Genomic DNA, 22364 nt, shown 5'->3' with positions numbered 1-22364 from the left:
GGTCTCCGGGATCGTGCCCTGGGCCAAAGGCAGGCGCCAAACCGCTGCGCCACCCAGGGATCCCTGCATTAGAATTTCTATTCTTCAGAGTATGTTTTCTCCTTTGTAACTCAGAGTGGTAAAGGAGCCCCTGGATGGCTCAGTTGCTTGAGTGTCCCACCCTTGGTCTCAGCTCGCATCTTGATCAGGTCTCAGGGTCTTGAGTTTAAGCCCCACATACGGCTCCAAGCTGCACATGTAGCCTACTTAAAAAAAATAATAATAATAAGAGTGGTAAATTTTGGTATACAGTCTTTGTAATAAAGTGATAATAGAAATTTCTGAAGCTGGAATCAATTAATTATCAATAATTTAACTATCCTTCACACAGGAAGGGCTTAATGTCATAAACCAAAAGAGCCCCCAGACTGTTTCTGGATTGATAAGATTTTACGACTCACCATTATAATTACTTTCATTTTGTTAGTACACATCTGCTTTGACTTATGATGGAGTCCTTGTGATGGCTGAAACATTTCGAAATCTCAGAAGACAAAAAATTGATATTTCAAGGAGAGGAAATGCGGGGGATTGTCTGGCAAATCCTGCTGCTCCCTGGGGCCAGGGAATTGACATGGAGAGGACACTCAAACAGGTAACTCACAATGTTATTTAAGTGCAGTTTGTTTCACAGTCCTGTTTAAGTGGTGCATTCAAGAAAATGGAATAATTTATCTGAGAATAAGTATATATTACAATTTCCATTTTAATATATTAAGCCAATATCATTTTTGAGACATTTCTAAATAAAATACTGAGTAGAATACTGTTCATATCTTATATAGATGCTTAGTCAAGATAAACTAGGTTACACCACAGTAGTAGACAACCCCAAGTCCCAATGGCTTCAAACAAGAGTGTTTCTCACCCAAACATACATTAGATTAGGAGAAGTATTCTGCTTTATTATAATCACTCAGGGACCCAGGCTGACAGAGCAGCTACCATCTTAAATGCCACAAAGAGAAATTGAGTTATGGAAGGTTTTGACTTGGCAATTAAGTGCTGTGGCTCAGTGGTAGCACTCATCACATATGTTTACAACTCACTTATTTTAGTCACATAGGCCTACTTAACTGCAAAGGGCTCCAGGAAGTAGAGCCTATCTTGGGGCCAGAAAGTACAAGAACTAGAATTTTTTTTTTCAGAAACATTTTTTAAACAGTGCTAATGACTACCTCAGTAGATCTTTAAATTGCCTTGAAACCTCGAATTGAGTAATTTGTTAATTTTGCTCTGTTTGTGTTATATTAACACTATTTTTCAAATGATTAATGGAATATGAGTATATTTTTAATGTTAACAATGTAAATGTGCTGAAATGCAGTGAGTTCAGATCATAAATAAAAACAAATGAAAAGGAAATTTGTAATAAAGTACACTTGAATTTCTTTAATATACTTATATTTTGAACTTCTTAGGACTCAATTTTAATATTTTCAAGGATAAATATGATCCAGTGTGATCAGCAAGACTGTTTAATATATTTTGTGGACACATAGATAAAACTGAAAAGTAACTGTAAAGGAACCATATTTCTTTTCCTATAGGCAACACTTTAATATTGAGGAAGTATTCTTTATCACATAACAAATCATGTTTGTCTTTCAAGTATAGAACAGAATTGCTTCTATTCCTTTGATTTACATCTTTCAGATTATTTCCTAGCAGCTCAAATGCCCTATGGTTTTTAAGAGAGTTATGTATAGTTTATAGTTCTATACCCAATGTGTTGTCATAAGCCTAGCAGATGAAGTCAAAATTCTATAAGCAAAATGGCCAATGAATATATGTATGGATTTTCCTTTTCACTCATAGGTTCGAATTCAAGGACTGACAGGGAACGTTCAGTTTGACCACTATGGACGTAGAGTCAATTACACAATGGATGTGTTTGAGCTAAAGAGCACTGGGCCCAGAAAGGTGAGCCACACTCAACCCATTTCCTTAGTTTGCCCTTGACGTTCTTAAAGACTTATAGGTAAAAGGTAGCTGGATATTCTACATTTGTTTGTTTTTAAATATGTTTACAAATTGTATTTTTTTATAATCTGTGCTGAAATAAATTCTTGAATCAAATAATGGATATGTAATGGTGTGCCAAAGATGAAACAAACTAATTTATATACTGTATACATCCTTTATCCAAAGTGGAAGCAATATTAAAAAAAAAAAAGACAGCGAAAAGAATCCCAAAAAACAAAATATACTCTGCAGGAAAGCACACCTCGCAGGTAAGAAACATACTGACCTCCATGCAGTAATTTAGGAAAACATCAGAACAAAGGGAACTACTTCTAAGGAGTGGGCATATTTAGAACAGACTAAATATTCTTGAAATAAATAAACACATTCCACTGAGCCAAAGGAAGAACAGATAGAAGATGAGATTATTAAGATCATCACTTGGCTAGTGGGAGGGCAGAAACACCGGAGAAACTCTAATTGAAGGGCTGGGGAGGTTGGATGGGAAGCTGCCAGGGCCAGATTCCTGGATTTGGAAATTAACTCTGCTGATCCTAGCACGTGACTAGGCATCTCCATGGTCTTCCAAAAGTACCTGATGTAATGGGACCTTGCAAACCCATTCCAGTAATTGACTATAGACATTTTGTACCTAATGTATATAGTGTTTAACATTCCTTTTCTGTAGGATTAGCTAGGATTCTCAAGGAGAAATTGCCTTATCTAAAAATTCTGTCCCAACAGTTGACTATTTTTAAAAACTTTCTCATATAGGATTTCCTGCTACAATGTAATGATGACAGTTAAATTTATGGAATGTCTGCTGTGACCCAAATACTTGGCTTGGTGTAATGTAATCCTCACAACACGCCTGTAAGCGAGTACCATGAGCTCCCTTTTGCCAGTGAGAAAATTATAGTCTGGCAGGTTATAATTACTTGCCTAAGGCTCATAACTGAGAAGCCAAGGATTCGGATGTGTCTGTCTTTGGAACCATTCTACATCATCATCCCACCCAAGTAGAATCTGCTCTAAAGTAGTTTACTTTTTGGTGGGGTAGAATGTAAGGTAGAATGTTAATAAGTTTTATGGCAGTTAAAGAGAAGGCATGTGGAAATTATAAAAAGGAGGAGATGGCTTGCAGTTGGAGGAAAACAGATCAAGGAAGGCTGTGTGGAGGAGGTAGGATTTAAAGTTAGGTAGGAGGTTAGCATTGGGACAGGTAGAAGTGGCAGCTGGACACAGCGAGAGCTTGAAGTGAGTCAAGGATGCCAGACGGTTACAACCACAAGGGGAAATGTCAGAGGCTCTCTTTGTGTTGTGGGATGTGCTTCCGGGTGCATGCAAGGAGAGACCTGGAGCTACCGTGAAAACCAACCCTAGGCTTTCAGCCTCTCAGGAGCATCTCCTGGAGCGAGCCCGCAGGCTGCCCACTAGCTAACATAGAGGCACAATGGCCTACCTGACCCAGATCAGGGCAGGGGTGGTGGTGCAGGAGACAGGTGACCACCAGGAGCAGGGCACCTCCAAGGACCTGCCCACAGCCGGCAAATGAGATGTGTTCCCAGGAAGAAACGTAGCGAGTTCCACGTACACCCCGACTTGACCCACTCTGTGGCACCCAGCCATCAACAAGAAAGAAGGAGGCCCATTTGGGGCCCAATCCCTGTGCCAGCCCTGGAGCAGGTGGAGTAACCCACAGGCCCCTAAACACATCCGCCACCTGGCAGGCAGAGGCAGGACGGGCTCACCTTCCTGCCACACACCAGACTTCACAAAATTAGCCATTTAAACAGAAGCTCTCTGAAATGCAAAAGACATTTCCATACTTCACAAAACAGTAAGTAAAAAATGCAAAATGACCTCTCTATAAAACAAAGGATAAGGTAAAAAGGAGACAGAAGTCAGTGGGTATCTAGTGGTCATAGCAGGTGAGCTGAGTATGGCCGTGAATCCTCCCACCAACCCTGGTGGTAACCGGATTCAAGGTTTTCTTGAGGGGAAGTGAAGAAGTAGGGAGAGTGATGAACGTCCTCACTCTCAGCTGACACCCATCTAAGACTCTTAAAAGAAATACGAAGTGTAAAATCGTGTAGACTCATCCATCTTCGTTTTTCTGTGGCAGCGATCAACTTGGGCATTCTGTCAGGAATATTAAACTCAAAAAATGAGCTACCACGAGAAACACTCTGCTGGTGAAACTCAGCAATATGTCTGCGAAGTGAGCAATCATTCTTGTAAATTGAACACTTGCCAGCAAGGGAGCTATCTCTGAAAATCAGAGAGTCTACCCATCAGTTTGTCTGACTTCTGTAACAGGAACACTGATGGAGGAACTCATTAAGGAGAAGAGAACGCTCTTTCTGAAGTCCTAGGTCCTCAGGGGTGGAGTCTTCCCACCCTAGTGACCTCCAGGGAATGCCCTGGAACTGCACACCTGGATGCACATGGTTTCAGAAATTTTTATGCATAAAAATTTTATGTATTGAGAGCCCATGATATGCCAGGCACAGAAATGGAAAATTGATGCACATTTTTACATTTAATCCTCACAACACCTGAAAGTGAGACATATCTTTTTCTCATTTTATTTTTTTAAAGATTTGACACACACAGCGAGGGTGGGGGGAGGGAAGAAGGGAGGGAGGGAGGGAGAGAGAGACAGAGAGCATCCACAAGTGCAGAAGCAGGTAGATGAGAAGTAGGCTTCCCACTGAGCGGAGAGCCCAACGAGGGGCTTGATCCCAGGACCCTGGGATGATGACCTGAACCTCCCAGATGCCCCTATTTTTTCTCATTTTAAAAAAGAAAAAAAAAGTATGGCTCAGAGAAACCAAGGAACCTGCCCACAGACGATCAGCTCAAAAGACATGGGGGTAAGGTGGACACCAGGGCTCAACTTGCTCAAGAGCTTACTCTCTGGATTGCTCTGAAGTATTGTCAAACCTGGAGCCCGTAAGAGTTCTCTTTAGGGCTGGTATGGGAATTAAGCCATGTTTTGAGGGGACAGGTCTGGTCATATCAGCCCCCCAAGGAACAAGCTTTGAGTAGAACAGGGGCTACTCCTGAACCCAGTCCCGACGTTGTAGCAAGGTCCCCTATAAATACAGAGACGTCCTCTCCTAGGCTGGTGATATTTACACACAGTTCACCTTGAGGAATCCAAAGAAGACAAATATTTTTCTGACATCCCTGCCAGTTTAGTGGCTTAAATGCTTCCATATTTTTGCTCTAGCGTTACAAAATTATCCTTTACCCAATTTCTTTTCTCTAGGAAAAATTCCTACTTCCTGTCTGATTTGATGAGGTCAGGTGTGGGAAAAGTTCTTAGTACATTGTAAAATGTGAAGAACTAGAGAGAAACTCTGTCTCACATGAGTTTCTAGATCCACACGTTACGATTGCTTCCTTTGGGAAGTGATCCCTATATCACTGGCCACTCTAATTGACTCACTTCCCAATGTGTCTCTGGCCCAGTGAAGATCTAGCATGAATGGTCCCATACCCCAAACTATGGCTTGCTTCTTTCATAGAATTGCAAGTAAACATAAGGCAAACAGAGTTAGGTAAAATTTTGCTTATTAGTTTAACTTGTCAGCACTCGTAAATCACTTATCTTTTCAGGGTAAATAGTCATGAAGCAGCAGGCTGCTTTAAATGCAAAATGTCAAGGTCTTGCCAACATCCAAGGATCTTCAGGATGTGTCCCAAATCTGTGGTTTTCCTATTGTGGAAACTCCTTAATAAAGAAAAATGCCTTTCCCCAAGGATGGGCTGCTGAGATGTGGAGGTGGGCTGCCTCATAACAAAGGGCTAAGCTATAAAGCCTGTTTTCATGTCTTGTAACTGTCATGAGGAAAGGAGAATTAACTGGAGACAACTGACATGTTGTGTTTTTTACTTTGTAAGTACATGTAGGAACAGAAGCTGTATAAGGATGTATGTAGGTTGCAAAAGCATACTTGTTTTTAAATTAATTTTTTCACGGAGTTATTAGATAAACGTTAGCTACAAAAAGATTCATATGGACACTTGAAAGCTAAGCTATTCGTGAATTGATGTTTATAATTTCACATCAAACTAAGAACCATATTAATGAAAATTCATTTCCTCCATCTCTTCTGTGATTATATATGCAACATTTGTGAATAATCTAGTGCCTCTTTCTGACATGTTCATGCTTACTTTGTTCTAATACGCTCACAAATACTAACACAACAGTTAAGAAATGTGGGGGAAGCAGGAGAGATTTCCAGACATATTAGAACAAATAGTAAATACAGGCCAGTAAGCAATTGTATGCATTTTATTGGAGACAGGAGTTTTAGCCATTGCATACAGAAATTTGAGAAGGAAGTTTGACTTGCATTAAGTGGACACCCACTCAGGGAGGTTGTGGCATATAACAACGAAGTGCATGGACTCAGTGTCTACGGAACTGAGTTTTGAATTCTGGGCCCTCTGGATTATATAACTTTGTGCTGTGATGGGTCCTCATCTCCAAAGTGGGTGTCACAAAGCATCTACCTCTAAGTTTGCTGTGTGTATAAACTTTTAGATGCATATAAAGAAGAATCACCAGGTACACCATCTGCCCCAGAGCGAGCAGTCAAGTGGCTGCTGTTCCCAGTACTTAGTGGTCTGCATGATACAAAGAACCCTAAATTTCCTTTAGGACACTGTCAGAAGTTACTACTTTGTAAAGTACTTAACTAAGTACTTAATATATTTTACAGAGTGGACTTTGTTTCACCTCTAAGTGAAAAAATAATAATATATGGATTTAAAAATGAAACAAATACAAATTTAAGTGTAATCTTTGAAAGTGAAAATGTTTTTCATTACTGTCTGATGTAGTTAACATTCTAGAAATGGTCAGATTTTTACCAAATGGCGAGGTTATGTAAAACCTTAAACTATTTCTATATTGCCTTAAAAATTTGCAAGTCTTTTTTGCTTACAAATATCCTGTACATATTCCTTTTATGGTAAAGCCTGAAACATTATTGATAAAATCATGTAAATTAATTTTAGAGGGTGCCAGTCAATCCCACTAGAAGAGAGGATCAACATAAAATGGTATTCCATCTGTATCCATATTCTTTCTTAAACATCCCCTTCCCCAGCGTCTTGGCTGCTTCATGATTGTAAATTGTAAAGTTGCCAAACGTACAACCAGGCAGTATCATTAACATCAGAAAAACTGGCTCATCATAATTAAGAAAAATTCCAAAACCTCCTTTTTGTCTCCTTTTTAAATTTGTTTGCTTGCTCATTAATACCCTACATGGTTCCAAAAAGAACCAGAGAAAAACTGTTCTAAAATATATTTTCAAGAAATTTCTCTGTTTGGCAGGTTGGTTACTGGAATGATATGGATAAATTGGTCTTGATTCAAGATGTACCCACTCTTGGCAATGACACAGCAGCTATTGAGAACAGAACAGTGGTTGTAACCACAATTATGGTGAGTTTTGGTCTATGCTTTATGCTGTTCCGTCTTGTCCACAGGCAGTTTTAATTCTCCAGCTATGGTGAATGGGGTGAGAGCTGCATCATAGTGGTGGTGGCATGGGTGTTCTCGTCCACAAGTCTGTTGAGGCTTTGAATAGGTTTGTCCTGAGCTTTGAATACATTCAGTACTTTTGTTTGTATTATCTTTTGTTGCACTGTTGTTCTTGGAAAGATGCTCAGATGTTAAAAACGGAAACTGTCACACTTTAGTTAGAAATGTATGAAATGCTAATATTCCAAAGGACAAAAGAATGAACATGAAAAGTCAGCAACCAGTCACATAAAAACATCTGGTAGTAAACACCATCTATTGTTGTTATTATGTTTTTTAAGACATCAGTGTAAAAACAGTTAATAGTGTTAAAATTGATCATTTTCAAGTAGTTTAATCATTGGATAATGATTTGCATTGTCTGTTTATAATAGTGGAGATATAAATGTAAAGATTATAGTGAGCATGTCTTATACAACTAAATGTTTTAGAAATAAATTTTGTTTTATATTTATTTTTAATGTGAAAAGGGTGCTCTGCACTGATTGTTTTTCTCATTGACCAATGACAAATACACAATGCAATTTATTGGACTTCCCCTGAGAATTAAGGAAAGTATGATGGCTTCATTCTGACACATCATTAAATGAAGACTACTCTAAATTTTAAGAAGTTTTTTCAAGAGGTCCTAAAGAAATTACCTTTTCAGTAAGAAAATATCTTACATATTTTTTTCTTCTAAAGTTAAACATGCTCCTTAGAGTCCATGCTGGTCAAATGAGATCAACAGTCGGTGACCTAGATCCTCAGCTCACTGTCTCGTTAGGCAGAACACATTTTCAATTACTTACGCAGCCCTTACTCCATATAAAGTGCTTTATATTATTTAGTTTTTAGCTTATGTAATTTTGGTTTTTAGTAACGTCAAGTTATTTCCAAAAATTTTGGCATCAAGATCAAAGCATGAAAATGCCAGAAAGAAGTTGTCATATATTGCAATGAGTGTTCTCTGTGTCACATCACCAGCTAGCAATTTCATGTTACTCTGCCAAGGCTTGATGAGAAGTTTATGACTTTAGAATGCAAACCGGCCAACACCAGTTGTTGTGTAATAGTGCAAAATATACACCTTCTAACTTAATTATGTAGTAGTTGCATGGGACTTGAAAAGCAGTATATATATATGTATATATATATTTCTTTTCCTAAAAAGACACAGTAATGGAAAGTCATACTTCAGTACAGTCCTCCTCTTTTCAGCCTCTGATGAAGAATCCTATTTTAAGAAATTGATCAAGAAAGAAATGAGTTCGACGCTGTTCGACCATTCCTAACTAAGGCTCAAGTCTTGTTCTCCTGTGTAGTAAATTTAAGCTAATTTTTCATGTGGGATTCTTCTTGGATGACCAACTCTGGACTACCAGAAAAAATTTTTTTTTAAAGTTCTGTGACTTTTCTGAGATACTAGAACAAAAGAAGAATTAATCCTCATCTTTCGCAAGAAAATATATAGATGTTGAAAAAGAATCACTTAGCAATTCTGATATAGCAATTCCCCTATCTTGAAATGAGGTCATTGTACAAAAAAAGTGGAATTATATCACTCCTAATTCCAAGTGAAGTTTTTCTAAAAGCAAATATCTATGAATTTGTGTGCTTGTTTTCTGAATATACACAGTAGTTTTCTTTAAAGGTTTTTTTTAAACTTTTGCCTGTTCTATGTGAAATAAGGTGTTTTAATGTGCATTATAGGTATAATGTAGAAAATCTCCTTCCCATCCCTGTTATTAAAGGGGTGGGAGATATAATTAAAACCAAAATATTGAATCAATTTGCAAGCATGGCTGGTTTTCAGAAAGCATGCTACCAAAAAAAAAAAGTTAAAACAATTGAGAAATTCAGTTGTTTCCTATATACATAAAGAATATTATGTAAAGCTAACTGTTGTTTGACAGTGATATCTTCAATATTTTTGCTATCAAAAGAGTGCAATATGAATATTTGTCTTTTGTATAAAAGTGTAATCTTCATAGAATAATACCTCTTTGGGCTTTGCAATTGCATAATCATTCAGTAATTTAAAAAAAAAATAGTAGAATCCTTTCCCTAAAAGTGTTTTTTGTATTTGCTTTTGTTGAAAATGGTCACCCGGAACCACCAACATCTCTACTATCTCATTCGTGTTGAAAGAAATATGATCCCTTGTAGACAAATGAGATATTGGCACCTGCATGTAATAATCTCCCAAATTCAACCAAAAGCTCCCAACACAGATGGAGCTGGTTAGACACTGTAATATGTGCAAGACAGATACCTAGACACAGAAGGCTGGGGGTGTTGCGGCGCTGGAAATCATTCACTTTGATCAAAATTGATATGGCATGGCTGTTATTCCCATTTGTCTTTCTTTGGTGTATGTTGTTATTTATATGTTGATACATTGTAATGATATATGCTGTTGTTAAATAAAATTGATTGAGAAATTCATTTATTCATCCACAAATATTTATTAAGCGTCTGCTATGAGCCCAGGGAAATGCTAGAGAAAAAAACAGACAAAAATCCTGCATTCAAATAAGTTTATATTCTAGTAAAAGAAAGCAGACAACAAACAATAGACTATTATACTAGATATCATTCTTAAATACGGCTTCAGCTTTTTTGTACCATTGAAATTTTTTTTTCTTATAACAGTGTTGCATATCTATAACATGATCTTCATTTGAATGACTAATTTATTTGACCTGAATATAGTCTGCTGAGTATAATGTAGCTAAATCTCAATAAAAAGTAAAATTGGCAGTACCATCCCATAAGGGTCACGACTACAGCGTTGAAAGGTCTAAAGTTTTGAGTTCAGATGCTTACCATTTTGTCTTTAAGACTTAGCGACTACGAATTGGATAAAATCTGTAATTGTATATGAGACTGTGAGTCATACTAACTTTCTATATTCTAAGTCATAATTTCTGTCAGTAAGCTAAGGAAGCCAAATCTGTACCCTGAGGTTTGCATATATGCAGCAGTTGAGGAAGAGGCAGTGTGCAGGAGGGAGGCATGTAACTTCACTCCTCTGGCTGCTGAACTCTGGAAGAGGAGAACTAAAGCAGTATTTCAGCCAAGCCCATTTTTCCCCCAATGTTCACACCTGAAGCTAAATGATGCTTATGATGCATTGCTCAGCTAAGAAGGTATTTCTTGCCATCTTGTAAACCTAACAATCCTTTAGGAGATTCTCCATATATCCACATTTATTTACTGCAGCATCAGAAATATGTTACAAACCTGAAAGCAATTTCACTTATCACGCTAGATCTTTTCCAGGGGTTACTTTTTTCTATCCTTTTATTAGATGTTTGATGTTTTATCTTCTCTATGTAGAATTTTACAGCTGCATTCCACATATATACATGTGCATATGCAATACATACATATCTACATACAAAAATACAGATTTATTTTCTTCCTTGCACTAAATATTAATTTCCCCCATACATACACTCCCTCTAAAGGGTTCAACACAGCTAGTTTTGAAATACCTTATTTTGAATAAATTCTAAAATTGTGCAGCCATCCAATTTGCTCATTTTTTTTCTCTGAGTTGAATAATAATTTCCACTTTTCAGAATTTTGCCCATGGGATAAATTACCTACAACTAGTAAGATTCTTTGGAGAAAAGCAAATATCCAGACAGCAAATAACTTTGGTTGATACTACTGATTTCATCATTTTAACTGTTTTCAATAGTAATTGTAATGATTGTATTCTTTTATGTTTAGAAAATCTTAAAGCCTTTTTAATAAGAATCTATTTCAATAGTTTTGTTAAATACGAACAATCCAAAAAGATTTTCTCAGTAGGAAAATACTTTATTGATTGAAAATCATCTTAATTCCTTTATGCAAACATTTACTTAAGAAAGCCCTAATGTAGCAGCTTTAGACAGAGATTGTTTTTTTTCCTGAAATAGCAGAGCAGATGTAGAACACTACCCATTATGGAAATTTTAGTAATAAACTCACAACTCCTAAGAAGTAATGCATTTAAAATAACTTCTGAGGAATTCCTGTATCACAGAGCACAGTAGTTGATAATAAAGATGGTAGGTTATATTCTTGTGGCAGAAGAGGTTATATTGAGCTTCTCTGATCATTCCATTTTGATTTACAATTGAATACCTGGACTCTGTAAGGCGGCTTATCAAAGATGCCCTACAAATCCTCCTTCATGACTGGCTAGGACTCATACTCATTGTCTATTATACTGAAAAGATTTAATATTTTCTTCACCCATGGTAGCCCTCAAAACCTTGTATTAAATCCTCCCTAAATATGCAGGTCAGAAGGCCTACTTGTGGGCAGATTGTCTGATTGGGAGAGCGTGGAGGATCTGCTACTGGATTTAATATGAAAGAAAACCAAAATGAGACACACTTGAATAAAGTGCATAGAGCTGAGCAACCAGGAGAGCTTTTGTTCAAGAAAAATCTGGTCTTTCTGCCTGTTTTCCCACCTCCCTGAGTGATCATCTTATTTCTCTAATGCTGCATGCACCACTCATCTGCATCTCAATGATTGTGAATGCCCCTGGTTGTGCAGAAGTCTAGCTAAATTTCTAATCAATATCTTCAGTAAACTGAAAGTTTGTCTAGTCTTTGTTGGTCTGTTTGGCAGGAAAGCGAAGTTCCTGATGGACATGTGCTGTCCCAAAAGGGAATTGAAAAAAAGGAAAGAAAACACTAGGTAAATTTTTTATTTAGATTTACATATGTCTATTTCAGAAGAGGTGGCCTAGTACTTAAATTAATTGCTTTCCTTTTGATGACCTGAATCAGAAGTTCTAATGTAATTACTTTGCCATGATATTCCTATTTAGAGAGCACAAATGCACCAGGAAACCTTTATACTTATTTTGAGTGCCTTGTAGATACCAGGCAATATGAGGAGATATGGAAAGGTTTTATCTATACTGTGTATTCACTGTTTCATAGAAAGTATTTTATTTACCACACAGAAATTCATGTCCTTAAACTTACCCCCTCTCTAGTTAAATCATATGAAATCTCAAATAATTGCACCTATTTTGACAAATGCAATGATAGCTTCAACAATTTCCAGATATTTCAAAATATAGATTCAGTTCCCACATCTGCTCCTTCTGTGAAATGGAGCAATTTGCTTGCAGTCTCTGAGACTTGCATTTTCCCCCTGCAAATTGGAAGTGCCTACCTCAAAATAGCAGTGTGAAAAGTAAATGAAAGGCACAGTTGAAGAACTTAGCCTTATTTCTGATACAGAGCATGCACTAATTAACTCAGAGCTACTATTATTTTTCACTACTCTATTTTATGATTGTTTCCCGTCACTCTTACTCCTTTACCCTTATTACAAAGAAGTATAATCTTAAGTAATCATAAGAGGACAAGAGGCATATTTTATGTATTTTTGTATCCCTAGTCTCCAGCAAACTGCCTGGCACACAGTCAGTGCTTAATAAATGTTTGAGTACATAATAGAAGTATGGCTTTTAATAAAGCAAATTGTCTACAATATAACATAGAGGGAATTTAGCAAATTAGATGGGAATTCTAGCTAGAGAAATGTGCACACAAGCTGATACTGTCATATATATATTTGATGGCTAAAATTCCTAAATGTTCGAGTATTCCAGACACTAAAATTGACCTTCAATTTTAGTACCTCATGTGAACCATAGATATACAATTTTTGAAAACTTCTAAGTTTGTTCTAAGTTGGAAGTGCTAACTATACAGCCATGTCAATTACAATATTAAGCATTTTATAAATGTGAGATTCTTGCTTTTCTCTAAATATACTTCCATTTTTAATAAGCTGTCACAAGAAAAAGAAAAGGAAAAGATTAGCTTATTTTAACCATTTATATTAAATTTTAGAAATTAACACCTTGCAACAACTCACCACATTTATAATTTTCAAGACCTTTGTATTTGGAGAATCTTTTCTGTAAGCTACAAAATAGTCTTCATCTATCTAAAGAAGAGACCATCAGTTTCCTTAACTTTATAGGTGGAGAAGCTCTCCTGTTAAAATATGTATCAGTTTCAAAGAAATGAGAGACTTCTGGGTCCCTCGACTCTGTCAGCATAAGGCAAGTCTGTCCATTCAATGACCAACCCTAAACAATTGCCCACAGTACAGTTATTTAGGGCATCTCTATTACAAGTTATATATCATGTAATTTACAATCTTGTTAAGTTTTTAAAGGTAATTTCTACATTTATGAAGTACTTAAAATCAGAAGTAGTATCCACTGCCATGTTCTGCAAAGTAAAATACCATCTAATCCAGAGTTCCAAGAGCAAGATCAACTTCCCCAATCACACATTTGCTGGGGAAGAAGAAAATATTTGTATGAAAATTACTCAGTGAGTGTGATAGTACAATGTTATAGAATGTAAATCCATGATCTCAATGACATTGTGGCCAAAGGTGGCCGCCCTTGTCTGCAAACGACTTAAAGTTCTGAGGTGTGACTGGCAGTCCTCTGTATTTGTATGCTCACCAGATCTACCCTGTGGTGGCTTTAGGCTCCGCTCCCAAAATCAGCTGCTTGGCTAACTTGTCTCTTTAGTTCATGGCCTTTAAATGGTTTGGCTTAAGGGTGTGTGAGAGTGAGTGAGTGTGTGTGTGTGTGTGTGTGTGTGTGTATTGTAACTGAAAACTAGTTATTATTAGCCACCAGTAAACCTTTTCATTTTTATAAGGATTTTTACAGTAATTCTTTACCTGTTTTCTGTCTTACTTGCTTCAAAACCTACATGAGAATATCACTTGAAATGTGTGATTGTTGCAACTGGGGGAAGATTATTAGCTTTCGTTGGAAACGTATTTCATAATAGAAACCTTCACGGACCACAGGCCTCACTAAAACCAAAATATTGGACAGTTTTGGGAAAGCCGATTTAATGCAAACTAGTATATAGAATATTTTAAACTATTCATTTCTTCACTGAACTCACTAGAACCCATTCTGAGAAAGGCATTCAGCAAAATGCTAGAGAGTTAAAAAAAAAAAATCATCTTGCTTCTTTCCTAAAAGAGGTTGCAGTTAAACATGGTTAAACAAGACACGGAATAAGGAGACCTGTTACCTTGAATATCTACTAAGTAGTCTAACTTCATGCGATATTTTAGAAATACTAATTTCATTACCAAAGATGATGGGCTGATGCTTCCCTAGACAATTATTAATGTTATATTTTTTCCTGTCATGATCATGGCACTAGGTATGTAACAGTCCCTCAGGAAAAAACTATTTTGAAAGGTTTCACTTTTAGTATCCAATATAAAGTAACTGGATATACTTCTAAGCATATTTCTATATTCATCTGTTTTATTATTGATTTCTAGCCACACAAAATCAGTGCGTATACTAATATTAAATCTAATCTTTTTGTCAAATTCTGCAGCTGAAAAGTTGCATAAAGATTTTTGCATGTTTTATAATTTCTCCTTTACAGTTCTCCTTCTCTCATTATAGGAATCCCCATATGTTATGTACAAGAAAAATCACGAAATGTTTGAAGGAAATGACAAGTATGAAGGATACTGTGTAGATTTGGCATCTGAAATTGCAAAACATATTGGTATCAAGTATAAAATTGCCATTGTCCCTGATGGAAAGTATGGAGCAAGGGACGCGGACACAAAAATCTGGAATGGGATGGTAGGAGAACTTGTTTATGGGGTAAGCAGACCAGTTTATTCACGAATTTACTTACATAAACCTGAAACCTTTTTTCACCTGGGCATATAACAATATCTCAAGACCTGTTGCTGTTTTTAAATTTGCAGTTACATTCAAGAGGCATCTACCATGTTCAGATGTTTCTCTAGCTCATTATGGTGCAATTTCCAAATAATGAGAGAAGCTAATACCTCATAACTTCAAAGTCAGGAAAGATAAAAAAAAACTGAAATAGGATGTCCTCTTAAAAAAAAAAAAGTGACTTCAGTATCTGTGATGACCATTCTCTTAAGCTTGATGCCACTCTACTCTAGCCATGTTGTTTTAAGAACTACAAAACAAATCTATTATGAATGTTACTTGATAATTAAAGGAACAGATTTCCTCCAGCAGTATAAAGTTGGGCCTAATTTTAACTAGTTACTTGTACCCCTGTTGCTTGTACTTACTGGTCAATATCTTTTACATAATTGGTAAAGCAATCATTAAACTACTTTAGCATCTATAAAATATTCACCGGGATCCCTGGGTGGCGCAGCGGTTTGGCGCCTGCCTTTGGCCCAGGGCGCGATCCTGGAGACCCGGGATCGAATCCCACGTCGGGCTCCCGGTGCATGGAGCCTGCTTCTCCCTCTGCCTGTGTCTCTGCCTCTCTCTCTCTCTCTGTGTGACTACCATAAAATTAAAAAAAAAAAAAAGATATAAAATATTCACCAATAATGTGAGATTCTTATAGCTCTGCTAAACACAGTAAATTTAAACTTTATGCAGTGCTATCATTTTTTTAGACATAGCGAAACACAAAACTTGGAGTGTATTCCATAGCAGGCCTCACAGAAATGCACGTCTGGCCCTTCCCTCTGAGTTTACCAGATACTGAGTACACACATTGATCACCAAGGACAAATTCAGTGTAGACATTCCTGCCTGAATAAGAACAGGATTGGTTTCTTCAGCTATCACTGCAGAGTATCACAATGAAACCAGCAGTTCACAAATGTTGGTGATGCATGATATTTCCAAAGTCCAGAAACGAAACCTGGAGCTCACAGTGAGCTGTGCCCATTGAGTAACCAATAAAAGTCACATACACTCACAGTGTACTCGGAAATTTTCTGTAAGCCAATTCATATTTCGCAGATTTCACCTTCAAAGTACGCTCTAATTCATCTTCACAAGACCCTTTTGAAACAATGACACAAGAGTCATCCTTCCCTAGAAGAGAGTAAAGACTCAATGATTGAGGACAAGAACAGAAGTCTGGAGAGGGGCTCCTTTTCCAAGCCAGAACTACAATTTGGTAGTTTCCTGATTCTGCATCTTGGATTTCCGACCTCTACGCCACAAACTTTCTCCAACCAGTATCATACAGTAGCTGTAACCTAAACAGAAAAGGAAATTATTTGGCATTAAGGAGCAATCAGTTAGTTTTATATTCATTTAAAAAGAACTGCTAACTTGTTAGTTGCTCTAAATGAAAAAAAATTTTCAGTTTTAAGAAAATCAAAAAGGAGTTTACCACACGGCTCATCAACACTTTGATAATGAGCTTTAGGTTCCAAACAAAAAGGATGTGTTCGTTTCTTGGTAATATTTTAAACTTTTAGTAATATTTTTAATTTTTGAGACAATAAGATTTTAAATGTAAACATGATTCAAGTTGTGAGAACTACAGTAATTCATTTCCTTTAGAAAACACTGTTGGGTATTTCATCTCAAAAAAAAAAAAAAACAATCCTACTTGGATTACCAATTAGTTAGTTATGGATATTGTAACTAACTCAAGTAACTTTCTACGACATTTGTCACATATCTCTTCTCCAGAGTCCCTACCCACTGGGAAGTCCAGCCTCGCCCCTTTGAATGGGCTCTGACCACATTGTTCACGTGAGAAAAACAGGTGACATGAAGAGAGAGCATAGTCAACCAAACACTGTGTCCATAGCACACGTCCCAGTAACATAGAGCCCTGAGGTCAAGCAGTTCTCAAAGAGAGACATAGCACTTGCTGGTACTCACTGTATTCAATCATCAGTTATTCTGCCAGGTTTAAATTCCCTCATCGCTGCCACTTGAGTTTTTCCCAAAAGGAATCTTCTTCCATGTCTCTTATGCTTCCTGTAGATTTGGTGATTTTCATTCTGGTGTCTGCAAAGTCTGAACTTTCTTCTCATTTTATTTTTTACTTTCTTACTGCTAATACAATGAATGCCCGATTTCCAGGGCCCAAGGTGGAGCTCTATCCATTCTCTCCTGTCCAGCAAACCACATTAGATAGTAAAATGATTCACTTTGAAGCCATTATTATTATTATTGTTATTACTATTATTATTTCATTATTCTTTGTAAGCTCTGTTACTGGAGTTTCTGGAAAAGTGTTCTGGAAAACCCTCACATGTGGCCTCAGCACACACCTGGTGGTGGCCAAGAAGCACAGGAATCTCCTCTGCCCTCAGGGCCTTTCTGCCTGTGGCCCTGTGCACCACACCAAGTCCATTCTGTGTCTTCTGTTGCGCCTTCACTGGCCCTGCTCTGCTTGTGTGCATGAATTTTAATTCCGGGGAGTACTCCTCCAAGCACATTCCGTGGCCTGCCAGCACCAGGATTACCTGTGGTACGTGTTAAAATGTGGGCTCATGGGCCTCACTCTGGAAGCCCTCAAGAGCCCAAGTGTTATCAAGTTCTTGCAGGAAACACTTTACATACTTCATTCTGGGAATGGCTAAGAGGTCATGGAACAAGGCACACAATGTCACATCTCCTAGCTGAGAAAGCCCAGCTGTATCTTCTCTGTTCACTTGGCTGTCTCAAAACACAACCTGTCAGACTTCAAAACTGTCCTCATCAACCATCATGTCACACCCTGATCCAGTGTGTGTCTCCCCTCGCACCTGATTTCATATGCAGGAGGCAACTTTATTTCTCTTCTTTTAAGGCTTTCACCCTCATTAGTGGTAGCTTGTGTAAATAAAATATTTCATAAGAACACCACACCTGACAACTTGGTATGCAAAAGGTGGCATTTCAGATCAGTGATAGGATGCATTTACTCAATTATTCCTGTCGCAACAGCAGAACAACCACTTGGAAGATTAACAATGTTGGAGCACATCATCACATATGATACCAAGTAAAGTTTAAAGGAATTGTAGGTACAAGAATAAAATATGCATGATTGAGACTGGTCATATGATATGAGAAGAATTTTTCTAAGCACAAAACCAAAGGCTGAAAACACAGAAAGAAAATTCTGTATGGCTGCAGCAAAATTTAATACATATATATTGCAATGAAGTACCGTGAACCAAGTTGTGTAAACAAAACAATTACTGGACAGGGAGAATATTTGCAGCATATATGGAAAATAAAAGTTAATTTTTGAATATATTTAAAAGCACTTACAAGTTAGTAAAAAATAAATATGCCATATGGAAAATAAGGGCAGGTTAAGACATTGGAAGAAAAAAGGAGAGTGGCCATTTGTTTCATAAAAATAAATTCAAATTAACACAATGAAATCTAGCTTTCCATGGGTCGGACTGGCAGAGATAAACAATAGCGAAGACACAGATGGGCTGTCCAGCATTCATAGCTGCGGACGTATCCACACAGTGCTGGCAACAGTTGAAGTCTGTGTGATATTCCTGGAGAAAAGTTGCACAAAACAAATCGTGACCATTATAAGGATTGTTACCATTTAGACCAGCAATCCCATTTCTAAAAATTCATCTTAAATGATTAAGGTACGTACCAGGGTTTGTCTTCAAAGATGTTCGCATCATCCAAGGTTGAAATTGTGTAAACCTGGCAACAGCATAGCATAGACGTCTCCTAAAATAAGAACTAGATTGAGCAAATTTTGATATTTTCGTATGATAAAACACTTGCAATCATTAACTAGTTTTTAATGTATATGATAAAAATAAAAAGGAATTCATCATATACTTCTGAGTAGAGGAATTATAAACTGTTGTATTTTGTATTATCCCTTTTTAAAATAAAAATATTATTCATCAGGCCATGTCTAGCAGGGCATATATGAAGAAAAAGCAAAAGTAGGTGAAGGGAATGGAGGTGACTTATCTTAATTTTCTGTTTATATACTGATTTTTCCATTGCTAGTTCATGTATTACTTGTGTATTGAAAGTTATACAGGTAATAATATGGCAGAAATAATAATAATAACCTCCAGGCAGTGAGCCTGACTTTTGGGGGGGGGGCATTTCTGCTGTAAGCTACGTTCATTCTCACTTGAGGGCACTTAGGATTAATGCTCCGCCACCCAATGGGCAGCATCATGGCCTAAGGACACCCCCCCTCCCCGCCAGCCTCCAGATCCCCTGGTACCAAGCTGCGGGCCATGGTGTGCAGCACCACCTGAGCATCTCCCAGGGTGGGTGGCAGGGTGGCAGCCTCTGTGTAAGAGCACACATGCCTCACAGTGTTTCTGATTCCACTTTAATGCCAAATATTTTCCTTTCAAGATGATCAAATAACGTTTGTTCACCTGTAGATCATGTAACCGTTCATACTGTTTTCATGACACTTTATTCCATTCAGTTTAGAGATCACAAGATTTATGGAAGACACACCAACTCCAATCACACATCAGCCATGATGTTTACAACTCACCTGAGTCTCAGTTCCAGCATCTAAAAAGTGATAAACAGCGTTATCATGAGTGTTAAGATATTTAGTTGAGCATCAGATACATGATCCCTCCGTCAACACTCACAAGGATTTTCTTAGGACTTCTTTAATGGAAAATCACAGGAATGTGGTGAGGCAGACAGGAGAGTGTCCTTGCTGTACAGACATGGAAAGGGGGATCAGACAAATTGCTCCAAGTCACAGAACAAACACGGAAGCTGGTGTCGTATGATCATACTAGCTGAGACCTAGATCCACTGTTTCCCAAAAGCTGTGTTAGAAATTCAAAGTAGAAAACCAAACTATGTGAATAGGAAGAAAATAAATGCCCATTTCCAGATTTTTGTGTGTGCGCTGGATTGGAAAAATGTCATCAAGCAGTGGGTTTCTTCCATCCTCCAAACACAGACAGTAGGGTAGGTTTTCTTACAACTGGAAAGGAATCAAAAAAGGACCATTTGATATTTGCATTCATAATATGAAGGGGCGGCCAAGTCATGAGTCAGTGGCACCATTCCAAGTGAAACAGAAAAGGCTGCAACATAGCAGCAATTCTGGCCAAGAAATTCAGAGTCAGCCCTGTGGGAAGGCAGCTAGGCTCCTCCTCTGGCCCGGCACACATCCTTAAAGACTAGCACAGTTATCTGAATTTAGGTTATTTCTGCTTATGTCCACTCTTTCCCTAGTTTTCTTTGTTCCCATCTGATCACCAGCACTGATAAAAAAAAAAAATACCTTGTGCAATTTAAGTGGTAAATTCTCCTAGGAAAAGAGTTCACTGTTCATCTTTGTATTTATCACTGTTCTTAGGCAACTGTTGGCGTCCCTCCTCAAAATGTAGAATGAATGCATAACTAGTTCATTTTGAGTGGATTAATCCAGTGCCAGTTGCTTCATGAAATGCATTAACCTATGTGTTTTCATGTGTCTTTTCTCTTATAGAAAGCAGAGATTGCTATTGCCCCTCTGACAATCACTTTGGTCCGAGAGGAGGTCATTGACTTCTCTAAGCCCTTCATGAGCTTGGGCATCTCTATAATGATCAAAAAGCCTCAGAAATCTAAACCAGGAGTGTTTTCCTTCTTGGATCCTCTGGCCTATGAGATTTGGATGTGCATAGTCTTTGCCTACATTGGTGTCAGCGTGGTCTTATTCCTAGTTAGCAGGTTTAGTCCATATGAGTGGCATACAGAAGAGCCAGAGGATGGAAAGGAAGGACCCAGCGACCAGCCTCCCAATGAGTTTGGCATCTTTAACAGCCTCTGGTTTTCCCTGGGTGCCTTTATGCAGCAAGGATGTGACATTTCACCCAGGTTAGTTTGAAAACCCTTCCCTTCTTCACCAACTCCCCAATAATTCTCAGTATTGTACGGAATATTTCTCTACACATTCTTTTCCTGGAGGCAGAGCATTAATTTGAAACACAGAAAAAAACTTGCAATTCCCAAATTAGTCTAAAGTACATTCGTAGCCAGTTTTTCCAAGTTAGCACCAAAGGTGGACACGTCTCAAGGATGAACTTTCCTAATGGAAAAGTATGCATCTGCTCAGAACTCTCAAAGATAACTTAGTATTAATATTTCCTTCAATGGTCTGGCAGATAGAAATGAGCATCTAAATTGTCAGACTAAGAATTTATTTTCATTTTGCCTCCTTTTCAAAATCAAAAGTTTTTGTTATTGTTGCTGTTGCTCATCTTTTAAAAGTTAATTTTGACCTTGATTTACATCCCATGTATGTCACGGGAGATTTCTGCCACAGACTTAACCTGACACCTGAGTTGGTGGAGCAAGTACCAGATAGACATTTTCTGTGTAACAAAACATGAATAAACCAAGTGGGCAGTTAGCAATCTCAGTTCTGTGTCAGTTTAATAGACATATTTTTCAATATCTGTGGAGTCATGGCTTGCTTCCTTTGGATGCCACTAAGACATTTTTTAAGAGTGGTAAACCCAGTGCCAACGGATTTTAGTTATTTTTTAGTTATGTTTGCCAAAAATTTAGCCAATGTCCTATTGCAGGAAAAACATCAAACTTCTCCCACAGAAAAAAATAACCACAAGTAGGAGAAGCTATGGACTGAACTTAAATATCAGTGACTTATATTAGTATCACAAATATACAGATGTTTTAAAGAAGTGTATGCTTTCTCAAAAGGAGATATTTTAGGCAGAATGCAGTCTATGTTCCTTAAGATCCAGGAAAAATGATAAATGTGTTTAAATTCTAATAACCTAGGAATCTGAGTCAGTGACTCTGAATCAATGAAATGGAAAGAAAGCAAAGCAAGTCTCATAATGGTTTTGAAAACCAGGATTAAGCAAATGCTAAGTTAAAACCAACAGGTACCAAAAAACAAAGCAAAACAAAACAAAAAAACAGCAGGTGTCACTTATATAATAATGTTTAAGAAGGGAGAATTTTAAAGCTAGAAATGTCATGAAAAATATGAATTTTTTTCTTACATTAAAA

The 22364-nt window shown here is 37.5% G+C and overlaps 1 protein-coding gene across 8 annotated transcripts in view; it reads left to right on the top strand.

Annotated features, from left to right (window-relative positions):
• The window catches only part of GRIA4 (glutamate ionotropic receptor AMPA type subunit 4), a 368417-nt gene that overhangs the window by 299424 nt on the left and 46629 nt on the right, over nt 1–22364 (top strand). For 6 of the 8 annotated variants that reach the window (XM_041770488.1, XM_041770490.1, XM_041770487.1 and 3 more), the window contains 5 exons: nt 467–634; nt 1858–1962; nt 7361–7471; nt 15033–15239; nt 20833–21203. In XM_041770488.1, coding sequence (XP_041626422.1) covers nt 467–634; nt 1858–1962; nt 7361–7471; nt 15033–15239; nt 20833–21203 — 962 coding nt within the window. Of the gene's footprint in view, nt 1–466; nt 635–1857; nt 1963–7360; nt 7472–8770; nt 9994–15032; nt 15240–20832; nt 21204–22364 lie in introns of those variants that run through there. The other 2 variants (XM_041770494.1, XM_041770495.1) reach the window with 2 other exon arrangements.

This window comes from Vulpes lagopus, chromosome 10, assembly GCF_018345385.1.
Source record: "Vulpes lagopus strain Blue_001 chromosome 10, ASM1834538v1, whole genome shotgun sequence".
Lineage (NCBI taxonomy): Eukaryota > Metazoa > Chordata > Mammalia > Carnivora > Canidae > Vulpes > Vulpes lagopus.
The sequence above is the reverse complement of the archived record's forward strand: the minus strand, read 5'-3'. Positions and strand labels throughout refer to the sequence as shown.